Genomic DNA, 15,784 nt, shown 5'->3' on the forward strand with positions numbered 1-15,784 from the left:
TGGGTTATGGCGTGCAGACTTAGTCACGAACGTTTGGGTAACCATGCAATATATCAAGGCAACGGAAAATAATTAAATGGTCCATGAACATACACTATAAAACAAACACTAAGGAAAACGAAAAAAACAAAGAGAGAGAGAGAGAGAAAAAAAAACAGAACCCATGGGTTTAAAAGTGGTGTAGTTACTGTGCAGTGCAATTGCAAGATTATGATAGACGTTATTACCCGCACAAATGTGGGTCAACTGATCTAACGACAATGACTCGTTGTATTTAACGGTAGGTCCAACTTATCTGTGACTCTCGGTTGTAAAACATTAGGTTTTAAACGATGCCATCGTTAGATGTTTAGGACCTATATTCATCGGCGTAAAGATGAACCTGCTGTAACATAGCGGACGAATAGAATTTCATGCTGACTCTGGCGAGAGCAAATCTGTAATACCGAACCTAATTCCTATAAATCGGAGCAGTGCAGTAGTTTGTGTTTGACAATCTCCCGAAGAAAAAAAATACTCACATTTCCCCATAAAATTGAGTCGGCCCAAATTTAACGACTCGGTCACGCTATCCGCAACAAACATTTTTTTTAAACCATGGGCTAATCACTGGAAATGCGACCATTTGCATCATGCAGCTAAAGCTTGCGAACAGACAACACTAAAATTGAGGACATACCTTGGCCGAAGTTTTATCAACTAAGCATAGTGTATTACAATAAGGATGATATACGCGGCTTTACATGCCCAAATAGAAGAAAACCTAACGGAGATGCTAGAACACACCGAGACAGTACACTCTAAAACTGGAACTACTTCGGTAAATTGGTGACAGGTCTCACGACCTCAGAAATGCCCTCAGAGGATTCTCTCTGCTTCATTTCCACAACCAAAAATATTTTTTCAACCATTTTTTAATCCTATCTTAAAACCCCTCTGTTTCATGTGCTTTTTCCGTCAGTGGTCGGGAATGGGTGGGGAATTTTCGGAAATTACGTCATCGATGAACATACTGGCAGCGCGGGATCAGCTTAGCGCCCCTAATGAGGGCTCTCCCAACCAAAATTGTTTTGACAGCTATCACCGTTGAACTAACCACTGCAGGCTATTTAATTTCCGCACTGACTACTGGGGCCTTAGGAAAACTGTGACTTAAAAACCATTTTTACACTCCAATAATTTTCGGATTTGGTATCAAGGTTACCAAAGAACTCGCCTGTAGGAGACGCATGAAATCGTGAATTTGGTAATTTACGGTAATTAAAGGAGCAGAAAACTATAAAAATGACACTACATGCTGAAAAGAGCTTTTTTTTTTCTTTCTGGTGGTGCCTGCTGCATAATTTTGCGATTTTTCCTCGCCATACACATAAAGCCTGAAAACAGCAAAGCTGGCATAAATCGCTGAGTCCATCGCGTCCTCCATCTTTAACACCTTGTAATCTATGCTGGGAGTGTGTTGCCTCTCAGCCAATGAGAGTCGTCTGCCGGCTTGATCGTGTAAACTCGGAACCTACGTCCAACATTCCGGTTTCTCGATCGTCAAGTGCTGTTCGCTACCTTCTGGGAAGAAGAGTTCTACCGGAAATGTACAACCTGCACTTCGATGGTTTCCGACGGCAATTCTCCTCCTAACGCAGAAGACTTCAGGACTAATTGTTAGGCAAAATGGAGCCCCCCCTCCCCCCCACCCCACCACAGCGGATTTTGGCTCTGACTTTATTTATAATTTATCAACTTGGCACATCCCCATTGTGTCATTGTGCTTTAAATGCCAGTAAAACGCCAGATCAATACATGCTGTACTTTTTAAGATACCACCTCTACCATATTGCCAAACATCTAATACATAATACACTGTCAGGAATTTGATAATTCAGAATTACTTACTATGCACACAAATTATCAACGATGGAATATCCCCCTCGCGCTATTGTGCTCTACAAACGTGCAATCCCTGATCTCAGTACTTGCAGTACTTTTTTAAATATTTTGTGTAACATTGCTTTCCCTATTATTGGACGCCGACGCTCAGGGTACGACATAAGCTACGTCTGCACTTTGTACCGGAGAGCTAAAAAAAAAAAGCTAAGAAGCTTTATGTAACTTAACGTGTTTGGTCACATCTTCATATCCTTTAAAATATAACATGATTAACAGCCAAACCAACAAGATTCACATCATAATACACATTTATTTTACGACTGCTCACGTACATTCGATAAACACGATAGAAAAGGAAGTGTCCATCAAACATGTATACACTATAAACATTGCTGACATCTAAACACTCGTAAATACTTTTAAATTCGGTATACGTGTATATAAGCTACCGATGAATGGACTATTCGTTTCACACTGACAAAGTATGCAACAGTGTAAAACATATCGATAATGTTTTTTCTTGAATTTTAACTGGCACTTTCGAGGCCTGGTCATCATTTATTTGACAGTAGTCTTAAGCCGTGTTGAGGAATATTTCACTAATGTGAAGGCGACCAGCATTATGGTGGAAGAAAACGACACACGTAAGGAGGAAACACACGACCGTCCGCATGTTACTGGCAGACCATACTACGAGGCCAACATGAGCTGGACTTGAACTCATAGCGATGACCGTAGTAAGATCTTGGATCATTACGCTGGGCTAGCCCGCTATTAAACCTCTAACCTCACGGAGGCCCCCCACAAAACCACTACAGACCCCGACTGCTTGTGCATTATGTGAGTTGATCGTAACTAACACTGCAACATTATGCCCTGACAAAGTCACGACACCTAGAATGTTGGTGTTTGGGGATGTCACTGAGGGTCACATGCTATTGCTCTGAAACTGCGCTGAAGCGAAAATGGTGCACGTAACTGATCTTTGACACTTTTCAATTTTCATCACCACAGTACACAAAATGCGTACAACAGAAATCTTAAAATTCAAGAAGTGTATCTTGCTAACCCAAAGAGCATCATAATCATCCCGTTGATGACAACATGAATCACTTGAGAATATACTATCATCGATATTTAACAATACAGCGTCCCAGACTGAGTAGTCTGTAGTCTGCTGTTTCAAGGGATGCAAGATTTGTCTCCCTTATTTGTGGGGTAGTGGGGTTTCACCTGACTTAGACGACGTGGGGAATATATGTAAAGACGACATGGATTCTTACAGCATAAAGACTAGATATACACCAGGCTGAACAAACAACAGTTGCATGTAAATTATAGAACTAATACATCTCTGTGAATGTACAAATACTTGAAATGTCAATGCAGAGACATTTGTGAGGTATCTCAATGATGTTTTTGTCCCATTTGACAATCGAACGGACACACATTTAAGTACATGTATGAAGTGAACATTCAATCACTAAAACTCTGAACGACACGTATTCTTAATATACATGCATACATGTATATATGCTGCATCTTCTTAGAATTGTTACTGGGATATGTAGAGCTATTTACGCTCCTAAATAGAATGGATAGCCACATAACAAAATTCTAAACTTTTGACACGTGCAACAATTTCATGTAATATTGATAATTTTTGGGACAAAGATTTCAATGTGAAATGTTGCCCTCATCGTCTATCTATCCTTTGGAGTTTTGCTTTTTTTTCAATTAGTTCATGCCCTTAGTTTACAAAGATGTTGTGCCTAGTGCCTAAAATGAGCTTTTACTGCTGAAGAAACACACAAAAACTGCCTAAATTTCTCGGTACACATCCCAGTAACTCTTTATATATTCTTGCCCATGTAATTCAAAGAACAAAAAAGACAACATAAACACCGTTGATATCAGAAAAAAATCACAAAAACACTTTTCCGCGCGACACAAATTTTGACCCATAGTGAGCTGAGAGTAAATTATGTATGCCATATTGGCCTGGGGGCAGGTCATCTTCCACACACGTCATGTAAGACCACATGAATCCTGCCCCAATGCACTGCCAGCACTTGAAACCCTGGGAAAGCCGACAAATTCCCTGTCCATAACTGGCACTAGATCTGTATACAGTCTATATACATAAGGTAAAAGGTGTTCTTATTTTCAAAACCGTAAAATGGTGAAATTGTTAAAAACATACAATACTTTTTTTTATGTACCAATGCACATCTGTTGATGAGCAAAGCTAGAAGGCAAGCCAAATTTTGTAAGTGTTAGCCAAAGTCATCAAAGGTTCACCTCAGTGCACTGTGAAATAATCTATTCTATCCTAAAATTCTGAATACTGCAGTGACAGAAATCCATATTAAAGCCAAATTTGAGTTTTAAAGAACTGGCAACTGGTCCAATAGCCAAGCACTGATGCCTTTTTGTCTTCTAAACAAAGCCAGGAGGTAAGGCTTTAGCAAAGTCACTTGTTACATTTCTTCAAATGATTGTTGAGGCTGGCCCGCCATACAAATGCCACCCCAACATCTAGGGCACTTTCGTTCAGGTTTTGCAGCATGGATGCGCAGATGCTCTCTGAGGTAGCGTTTCTTCAAGAACAATTCGTGCAAAACGGGCACGGCAGCGGTTGTGACTGAACCTTCCGTTCCTCGACCACATGCGACACTTCAATGTGCAACAAAGCCTCTTCCTTTGACAGGGACACTTCACAGTTCTCGCAAAAGAACAGGACGGCCGTCTTTGCCCCTGTGTGACACAGAGCATGCACAGTGAGGTTGTATTGGTCGGCGAAAGTTTTGCCACATATGTCACATTCGAAAGCCTGACTGCCCTCTGCCTGTTCCAGAGTCTGACCCTCCACCACTGTAAAGGAAGAGAAAAGGATATCATACAGCGCACCAATCAAACACAGCCTAGCTACCTGCCTAAGATCTGAACCAAGGAGAGCAAGAACCATGTAACTGCCTTTGCTGATGCAAAATGCAAAGAACACGCATGTGCCTCGTAGATCCAATACATGGAGAGTGAGTACAGCAGGAATGCTATATGCTGACAAACAAAATTTTCAACAGCATGGAAACCAGCCAACAACAGCAAGTGCTTTAAAGTACAAAACAAACTACAGCTTTGAGTACATCAATGGCAGGAGCCAGGGCAAATCTGATACATGTGTGTATCTGGTAGGGGTGTACAAATCATGAACATTTCATAATGCTTTGTCGTTTTTATGCAATAAAAAGTTTTTCAGTGGCCTCAATTCAACCTAAATAATGAAAAGTAATGTATTTAAGAAACTGAACATGCATTGCCAAATACATGGATGCAGTTGGAATAGTTGGCGAAACATGTATCTTTACTTTTGGTTTCGTTTTCAGTAAAGCAATTGTGACACCATGAGGTCACAGAAAGATTGAACATATCTAACCAATGTGAGGCACATCCAGTTGACCTACTTGCACCAGTACAATGTTGTATGCATGTTCTTCAGTGACATTCCACCCCAGAATAAAACAGTCCTGATGACATCACATTATTTCCAGGTATGTTGTAGGAAAACGAAAATTTTATAGCCTACTTTATCTTCAAATCTTTATTATGCCCTCAGTACGCCCAGCTCCAGTATTAATACAGCACAAGATATCAAAGCCATAAAATAGAAATTCCCTGACATAAGGTTAAAAGGAAAGCAAATAAAATAGAGCAAACTACATATAGATGATCAGGGATGTTTTTAACATCGTCATCAGTTCCGAGACATCCCAAAACATGGGAAGTCAGCTTACTTATTTATTTATTCGATAGTTGTTTTACACTGTGCTCAAGGCTATTTCATTTACACGACTGCAGCCAGCATTATGATGTAAGAAAACTGGGCAGAGTCCGGCAGAAAAGCAAAAAAATCCACCCACAGGTTGCTGGCAAGCCACATACAATCTGAGATGTGAAATATACGTAAATGTCAGCACCAACTGGCACATTAACATGCTTAGAACAAAAATTCTAAGCCTTTTTGTAAAAAAATCATGAAAAAAAAACGGTAGGTTATATTAGTGAATTCAGTATCGCCAGCTGCTACTGTGTAAATCTCACAGTGGAAAACTGCTTACGTGCAAAAAATGCTTAGAAAACAGGGCATGTCAACGTTTCAACTGATTTCTCAATCCTGATAAATAAACTGAAGAGTTTCAGAAATATCTCGGGTTGGGCAAGTAGGACTAAGGCCACGACAAATTAAATTGTTGTTTTTAGAAGCAAAATACTGTTTTGTCAGAGGGGTATTAAAACAAAAAAAATTGACAATCCTTTTGTGGAATTTTGTGACTGTTTCAGCAATTTTTCTCTTGAAGATATATTTATATGACTGGAAAGCCACAATCTGAAAAAATCATAAAACCTTCAAGATCGGACGAAATATAAAAAAAAATGGGATTTCTAGTTTTATTTTTATGCAGTGTTTGGATTTTTGAGCATCAGCTCTCCAGTAAAACACAAAACTGCATCGCCTATTGACGGTGATGTACACAGTTCAATGGATTATGAAAATTTAAATTATTCTGCGGTAAATTCCTGGAAATTGAGTTGCATTGTCCAGAGATGAACTCTTCAGATAAACTGACATGTGAAAAATGACACTACACATGCTAATCCCTCTACTCCAGAACGCTGAAGTCCTTTGACATGTGTACATGACAAAGAAGAACTTTTTGCCAAAGCCTATGTACATTTACCCCACAAATTTAAATTACTTAATCTAAAGGATAACATTAGTGTCTATCGCTATATTCACAGATTTTTAGTCTGTTTTATGAGTAGAGGAAACCAGAGGCCTCGGAGTAAAACCACATAGTGGTCTTCAATGAAAAAAGCTGCGAATTGCTCCACAAGTGATGTTGACCACTGACAAACATGCACATATATTGTCACCAGGGGGCTGTTTCTCATAAGGATCGTAATGTTCCGCCGGTCGCAAATACCATGGCAACATACACCCTCAGTATGCGACATCATGGTGATAGGGCCATCGTAACGTTACGACCCCTTTGAGAAACAGCCCTCAGGGCCCCAAGAGCAATGAGAGCAGGAGAATGGACAAATTCCATGTCCAATGTCCGGTTTTTGGAACCAGCACTACATACGTCCATTCCCAGCAATGGGAAAGCAAGCATTTTACCCACTGGGCCACTTTCACACTACATGTAATGTAACTCTTCAACCTTTTCGCATGCTTACAAGGTGTTACTTAAGCATATTCTGAGGATATTATTCTGTGCAGATTAAAAAAATTACAGTATACTTTTTGTAAAAAAGTGAAAAAGGCTAACCTAACCAATGTAGCTTTGTCTCCAAAACTGCACTCAAAATTGCTTTTTCATACATGTATGCTGTTATGTGCACAACTGCCGTCAGCTTCTAAATTTAGCTTGCCACTGTTTACATTTGCTAAGTTCAGGGCCTGCTGTCTGCCTCTACCTTAGAATATTCCAGAATACGCTCAGTTCGGTGCCTGTTTGTGTACATCAAGTGTTCAGGAATTTTCTTATTCTCGACAATTCCACACCAGGCTATATAAGACCTATGAAAGCAGGTCAAAGGGAGAGAAAGGAGAGTTATTTGGATGCTTTCGCTGTGTGTAGGCCTTTTGTGCTGAATTTTGGTGTCTTTATAGCCTCTGGCTTTGTTATATCATATCTCCAACGAGCACTTGTTCAGTCCGAGCTTGTATATTTGATTCGTGCTCTTGTGTACACAGTGCTTATTAGTACACGGACCCTGTCTGTGGAATTTTGTGTATATTTCGTCATACACTCAGTTATACTGTGGATTTTCCCTCTTGTGAATTTGTTCTCTGAGCATTTACATGCATGCCTGTGTGGTGTATATTGTGGAATATATGCGTCCGTTTGGACTTGACACCGTTGTACATGTAAGTACTTTAGTATTTGTATAGATACTGCTTTCATTTCTTGTTTAATTTAAGTACTTTAGTATTTGTAAAAGTCTTGTTATCTGTTCTTGTTAAAGCTAATAAACTGTTGTAAAATAAAATCTGCTGGTTTTGGTTACCTTCTTGTGCGGCTAAACTGTCGTGTATTTCGAACAAGCCATCTCTTTATAATACAGACAGTTTGGGGTCGTAACAATGCGAAAGGTTGAAGAATTAGGGTAAGCTGAAGCTAAATTCGGTAAAGACCCCATTGAATACTGGAACCTCATAATCTACAGGAGTGAAGGCGTCAACTGTCCCCCACACATAGAACCACACAATAGTGACTGAGCTCCATGTACAACCACATGTAATTAGTTAGAAAAGATAACTTTATACACAAATCTAAATCGAACAGAACAGAGACTTAAAACTGCAGTCATGCTAAAGTCTTTTCCTTTTAAAATGTTTCAGTCTATATTTATACATTTTAATACATGGACATACAGGGTACACATACAGTGCCAATCTGAAAATGTACATATTTACATACGTGTATATAATTGTTGGTCATTAGACGTCCGTATAAACTTACAGTATACATGTACAATATATTCTACATGTACAGCATATTTTACATGTACATGTACAGCATATTCTACATGTACATGTACAGTATATTCTACATGTACATGTACAGCATATTCTATGTGTACATGTACAGCATATTCTACGTGTACATGTACAGCATATTCTACATGTACATGTACAGCATATTCTACATGTACATGTACAGTATATTATGCATGTACATGTACAGTATACTATGCATGCACATGTACCGTATATTCTACATGTACATGTACAGTACATTCTACATGTACAGTGTATTCTACATGTACAGTATATTCTGCATGTACCTGTACAGTATATTCTACATGGACATGTACAGTACATTATACGTGTACATGTACAGAACATTATACATCTGCATGTACAGTATATTCTACATGTACAGTATATTCTACATGTACATGCACAGTACATTCTACATGTACAGTATATTCTACATGTGCATGTACAGTACTATTCTACATGGACATGTAACAGAACATTCTACAAATACATGTAAGGTATATTCTAACATGTACATGTACAGTATATTCTACATGTTCATGTAGATGCGATGGCTGGTCACGTGTACACTTCAGAAAAAGAGTAGATTTAAACATCTATACGTCAGCATGCGTCAGTACTTCTGATAAGTATATAGACAGGTGCGCATTCTCCTCACCTTCTAACAGGATGTATACACGTGGTCTTGTGCAATTACATTTAATCATGATGAATGTATCTGTACACCAAACTGGTCAAACAGGATTTTGTTATTTTCTTTGTCTAACCTCCATTACAACATTTTGTCTGCGTGCACCTTCTGGCACAATGTTAGTGTCTTCTTGTCATGGGTATGCCCGGCATGATGTCAACGTCTTCATACATGTAGCCCTGAATTTCATGTTTCATTTTCATTCTGGAATATCAACCTACCCTAATTCCTCAACCTTTTTCACACATGAAATAGCAACTTTTCCGTGCAATTTATCCAAATTTTTAAGTTGATTTTGGAAACAAAACTACATTGGTCGGATTGATCAGTTTCAAGGCTTCACAAAAAGTACAATACTATCAGTCTACGCAGACAAATGCCTTCAGAATATGCTTGAATAAAGACATTGCAAACATGCAAAAAGTTTGAAGAGTTACAGTAATATAACATGTATGAAGAGGCACTATCTGATGTAGTGGAAGTGCCATGCCAAGTGCTGCTGGGGACATTCCCAGTATTGTAGCACTAATACCATGAACAGAGAGGAGCATACTCTCTCCATGACATGCAATTCAAATATGTTGATTCTATCCTCTGTTGAAAAGACAGCTGGTTTCCTGGTACAAGGGAAAAGTCACCTAATCTCTGTTAGTAGATCAACTCTATGTTGGAGCAAAATACTTTGGTCGAAATATTATGTAATAATTAATATTCACACAGATAAAAGTAACTATTAAAACACAGAAGCATGGTGTAAACTGCTTAATGTTGCATTTCCAAGGAAACCAAAACCACTTCAGCAATACCTGTGGTCCACTAACGCCAATAAAAGAACCTCCAACCTCCATACATAAAACCTGCAACGAAACTGATAAAAATTTGGCCTGTATTCACCTTCAAGATTTGTCCATTCTCCTTAACTTTACAACAACAATCATGGCTTACTATGTTACGGCTGTTTCCATGGCTATTCTGGATTATGTTAATTAGCCATCTGTATCAGATTTGTGAGAGCTTTCTGTAGAGGCAAAGCAGAAGACGGAAAGATAGGGGCCTCTGCATGAGAAGACTAGAAAGGGCAACGTCTCCAAGGCACTATCAGAGAAACATGTAGGTGAAAATAGTGGGGGTGAAAAGCTTGGACAAAATACAGCACTTCACTTCAAAATAGTTTCTCACAATATTTTACGGCAGACAGGAGAACCGATTTATATTTATACACCAAAGACCTGCATATGACATCAGGAAAGCATCACAAAAGCTTCCTGATTGAAATGAATTTAAAGGGGAACAATTTTCAAAACTACTGGATAAATCTTTCATATCTGTATAGTTATATATAGAGAATGTCCTTGTAAAATCAAAGAAACATGACAAAAGACGCTGGTGAAATGGGGGGGGGGGGGCAATTTTAATGAGACTGTAAAGATTCAAGTATTTACATGAATGATTAGGGTTTAATGCCCTAATACACCAAATCAGTCAGCACAAAGTCATGTTCCTTTATAAGCCTGCAGTCATTATGGCATTATGGCACTACCGGGCATTGTCACTGTGGCTCAGATCTCTAGTCTCACTACAATCTGTTACTCATTGGTTCGGATCTTTCCACTGGCCACTCGGATTTCTGTTAACAAACTGCATGTAACTGTGCACAAACATGATCAGAAGTGACCTGAATTCCTTAACTTTTTCTACCTGCACCATTTACTACAATTAATCCATGTATATTTATTTATTTATTTGATTGGTGTTTTACGCCATACTAAAGGATACATGTATATATATATATTGCAATTGCCTTAACACAAGTCATATCCAAATATATCCTATAATCTTTTGAGTTTTCTTTGATGTATCATTACCTCTTGTATACAAAGCTGAACTATGTTTCATCTATGATGCGATTAGCTACCTTGACAAGCAACCTGCACAATGACTGATGTTTGTTAATAAACAGAAGTACAACTTTGGAGTCCCTCTTGATGTCACCAACAATTTGGGTGTCAGAACGTCTTGTGATATAACAGCCACGTCTAGATTAGCACGCTGTTTCAGCAGAGGGACACTACAAGAATGGAGGCTAGTGCCCTGCAAGAGGGGAGTATTAGACACACTCTTTGCTTGATTGTTTTTTTTTTTTTTTTAAATCCTAAGACCCAGTAAAGTGCATATAACAACATGCAGGCCTGTGATCATGAGAGATGCATTTGAACACCATGTGTAAGTGGTCAGCTTAGGAAACACACAGACTTTTTGACCAGAAAATTTGTATCTGAAGAAAAGCTTATCAACCATGTTACACTTACCTGGAGGAATGAAGGTGGAGTTGTCTTCTCTTGACAAGGTTGATGGCACGTCTCCTCCACCAGGGGGCTGTGGCACAGCCTCTGATTGGCCTGCTGTCATGGGGCTGCTAGTGGTGCTGTCAACTGGAAACTCTTCAGCTTTCGACAGGTCACACATGCTAGAGTCTGTCTCTGTAACTGTTTCGGAAGTGGACTGTGCAGCACTGGCTTCTGTCACTTTACACATCTTGCTCGGAGAGGCAGAGGAGAAGTAAGAGTCGGGCATGGGATCGTCCTCAGAGCTGCCAGGACTAGCGAAGTTGCTCCCCAAGAGTAACTGGGCGCTGGTGTTACGTACAATCGCAGATGGCTGCCTTTTCCTGCGGTTCGTTGATGGAGCACTTTTTGAGGTAAGTGTTGATCGGAGTTCATTGGAGGATATCATAGCCACTGGGAAAACTGGGCTGTTCTCCACCACCTCCTGTTTCACTGGTCCACTCTGAGACAGTCTGTTTTCCGTGTGATCTGTGGGCAAATCCGTGAAACTCTGGTTCCTGCCCACTGGTGAACTGGACACATGATCTGGAATGTCTATGGAGTGAATTTGGTGGTCTGGTCTCTGAAACGTCAGATTTTCTGCAGAAACACTTGGGTAGGTCATTGCTCTTGACGACTGATGACGCTGAGCTGCATTGTTCGAGTATGGCAAGTCCCGAAGTTTTCTCTTTGACTTGTTCCCAGCCACCCCATAGGGTAATACTGTCTCGGGAGGCCGCTCATCCTTGATTCCATTCATCCATGTTGGGTCGGGTTTCTCATTGGAACATTCTGGAAAAAGATTTATTTATTTACTTTATCTAATTGGTGTGTTATGTTACACTCAAGAGAGTTATAGCCTTTGTGACCCAGTGGTTGGCGTGCCATCCCTCACGACTGCAATTGCTTTGAGTCTTGTGAGTTTAAGTCCAGGTCATGCTGGCTTCCTCCGTGACTAGAAGTGGGAATGTCAGCCTACAATCTGCCGTTAGTTGCGGTTTTCCTTGGGGCTTTGCCTAGTTTCCTCTCACCATAATGCTCTTGCCCATTGTGTAAGTGAAGTATTCTTGAGTACAGAGTAAAACGCCAATCCAGGACTATCTCACTTATACGACGTACAGCTGATGCTAGATTGTTTTTCTTCTCGTCAATGTGGCTAACCTGGTCAGAAATTTGATAGCCATTTTGAAATGAAATGATCACAGAGTAAAACACCAGTCAAATAAATAAACAATAAAATGATTAAGTTAATATTTACAGTCCTGCCCTCTTCCTATCCCCACTTCCCCCAGAGTTCACTGGTAATCCCGCTTTAGGAACAAAGGGCTAACTTTTTCCACTAGAGAAATAAACGTGGTGGCGCTGGTGTGAAGGGGAGCACCTCAAGACACACACATGCATGTAAATGCACACAGACCGACAGCTGTTCCTACATGTAGGTTATTTACCTTGAACGGTAAGTGCATGCATACACAAGTAGAGACTGAACTTCTGTCAGTTTCGTGTTGATGATGGGCTGGTCCTGGTCCCAACACAATATTGAAAAAAAAGGAAAGTGCCTCTAAAACCAAATATTCCTGTAACATGGTAGGTTGAGATTGCTTCGCCAAGGTGGCGATGTTAACAGAAAATAATTTCAACAAAACTGAAATTATGTTGGCAAAATGTGAGAATGGCGATGGGTAGCGCTGGCATTGACAATCACAGTACACTAACTTGAAGGGCCAGATAATATCGATTTGGATCTTTAGAACTCTAAAGAAAAATTGCTACTCCTACTGGAAACTATACATTAAATTTATTATATGCCTGGGAGGAAAATGGAGAATGCCTTACCAAGTGAGATAGAGCCTCTGAGCTTATACTCTGCCAGTCTAAGGTCCAGCCACACAGCAAACTGAGACAACACCCTGGGCTCACTGCAGAGCTCTCCTATGATGGAGGCAAACTTGAACTGCACTCTCTCCAGTGTCACGCCCATCCTGTCTTCATACAAATTGCGTTTGTAGCAATAAAATAGTCGAAGTCAATTCTGCAAAAAGAACAAAAATTCTTATCAATATCGTACTGACCAATACTTAAGTTCTGTTTCCTTGAACTACATGTACTGCATGTACATGTATACACTTATAATACAACTTCAATACTCTGGCCCGCTTCGGGACCGGTAGATCCAGGATCAATCCTTGATCGAGTCACACCTAAGACTTTAAAAGAGGAAGTTGTGACTTCCTCGCTTGGCGTACAGCAGGAAGGGGATAGTGCAACAACTGGTTAACCCGTATCAGTATAATGGCTCGGGCGGGGCGGCTTACTTGCCTTCGGTAAGTCGTCTCAGTGAAGCAGCACTAAATAAAAGAGCGGTGGAAATCCGTCCTGCAACAAGGAGGCACGTTACACGTACATGCACCCCAATGATTCCTTCGTCGTCATATGACTGAAAAATTGTTGAGTATGACGTTAAACCCCAAGCACTCACTCACTCACTTAATACTCTGAGTTACTTTCTTTCTATTTTATGCAAAACTGATCTGTGGAGCCACTTGAAGAACCACATGTACAAACCATGTACATCAATTTGCAGCATGACATGGGGAAGCTGATCGTTGCATGCTACTTTTCACAAGATGATATAATACACATGTACATGTAGGTCTACAAATCATTTCCATTCAAAAAAGACAATTTAAACAAAGAGTACTTTCCACTTATAGTAGAACATTCATTTCAAAATGAAAAATCTTTCTCATTTGATTCTGTGCGAATGTCCATCTGAAGGGCTGAAACAAACACTGCATGGTCTGCTCACAACTACAATACTATCAGGTAGAAGCTCACCCTTTTCTTTTATCATAATGCATCTCGTGAGGGACTTCACCAATGAAGAAGTCAATAAAATAAATAATGAGTTAGAAATACATGTACATCTTGGAACCCATTAATGTCACTATACCTGCTAGTTCTGCCTTATTGCCTAATCTGTAAATTTATGTTTTATGGGTTTTTGTTGCTGATTTTTTTTCCTGAGTTAGAGTCATGATTCTGGCCAAATCCAATTCCGAATTGAAGTCTAATTCCATTATACATACTGTACTACATTTGTACCTTCGAATTCAGTTGTGATTCTGTGTCATTAGACCATTACTGAAAATGACCTACATGAAAGCGTTTTTAACGTACCACCATGGCCCTAAATTACCTTCATACAACTAACAGTAATTTAATAACGAATTTATGGGGACATACCACCCCGTTATAAAACAGACGGGAAAAATGTCTACTTTTCAGGCGCCCAAATTTCGACTGATCAAATATTTGGATACAGTGCACGGCACAACAGACCGGTGATGAAGATACCCGGACTTTGACAGAGAGAATACCGGAAACTTACACAGTTTTAAGATTTTGAACGACAGACAGTATATTCTTTGTGATCTCCACTACACCACAGCACGCTTGCAATAATCATCAGTTCAATTCTAGAATAACATTTCTACTTCCATTCGGGGCAATAATTTTTCAACACCTGCTCCTCTTTGCTTCCTTTGTTTCTTTTTTCGCCTCCGCAGTTGAAGAGCTCTATCAAGGGAGCAGTTATTATATCTGTAGCATCAGAATAAAATGGCGAGTCGAGCGATCTCGTTCGAGTCGAAGTTTGTCTGCAACTGAAATCCTGTTGTAAAATGGTATATTTCATCTATATGGATATTTATTATGTACATAAACCTGTGTTAGGTAAATTAATGACTGATATAGGTCTACATTTATGATGGCGCACTTATAGGATATATATATATATATATATATATATATATATATATATATATATATATATATATATATATATATATATATATATATATATATATATCGGGGGGTTGGAGGATGAAAATTTACTAAAACACGATGCAAATTTTCTAGTATGTAGGCCTACACCAATAAGTGAAATATATCCAGTAAATACTATATTAAAAATTAAAATTTGTTTAAAATCATTCACCCTGGTGCTTAATTTAATACCTCCTACAGAGTTCTCTCTTAAAATTAATTGTGTGACTGCAGGCCTACATGAGAGGCTACGCCTGAGACTGTTTGCAAAAAAAGTCTATATTCGCTAATCAACGAAAATGTTCTTTAACAAGAATAGCTGAAATTAATGCCTTTAAGAAATGACAGATTCGTAGAGCTGTACACTTTATAATGTTAAAATGAGTTTAAAATTTAAAAAGTTATATAGCTACTTGTACGTGTACCCCCATTATTAAAGTTTACTTATATTGAACCTTGTCAACTATATCGATTTTGAACGGTAAC

The 15,784-nt window shown here is 39.2% G+C and overlaps 1 protein-coding gene across 1 annotated transcript; it reads right to left on the reverse strand.

Annotated features, from left to right (window-relative positions):
- Positions 1-2,196: 2,196 nt before the first annotated feature.
- LOC135463966 (fez family zinc finger protein 1-like) lies at positions 2,197-14,997 on the reverse strand. The gene is made up of 4 exons (XM_064741436.1): positions 14,862-14,997; positions 13,307-13,502; positions 11,456-12,262; positions 2,197-4,758 (listed from the first exon to the last, which is right to left on the reverse strand). The coding sequence occupies exons 2-4, from the start codon at positions 13,449-13,451 to the stop codon at positions 4,487-4,489; spliced, it is 1,224 nt and encodes a 407-aa protein (XP_064597506.1). The 5' UTR covers positions 13,452-13,502; positions 14,862-14,997; the 3' UTR covers positions 2,197-4,486.
- Positions 14,998-15,784: the final 787 nt, after the last annotated feature.

Source organism: Liolophura sinensis, chromosome 3 (assembly GCF_032854445.1).
Source record: "Liolophura sinensis isolate JHLJ2023 chromosome 3, CUHK_Ljap_v2, whole genome shotgun sequence".
NCBI classification, from domain to species: domain Eukaryota; kingdom Metazoa; phylum Mollusca; class Polyplacophora; order Chitonida; family Chitonidae; genus Liolophura; species Liolophura sinensis.

Bases quoted from the DNA above. Each gene is read 5' to 3' on its own strand.
- LOC135463966 (XM_064741436.1), bottom strand. From the start codon at position 13,451: ATGGGCGTGACACTGGAGAGAGTGCAGTTCAAGTTTGCCTCCATCATA. The intron at 12,263-13,306 runs GTAAGGCATTCT...ATCTTTTTCCAG, and splicing joins CAGAGGCTCTATCTCACTTG to AATGTTCCAATGAGAAACCC. The intron at 4,759-11,455 runs GTAAGTGTAACA...CTTCCTTTACAG, and splicing joins CTCCACCTTCATTCCTCCAG to TGGTGGAGGGTCAGACTCTG.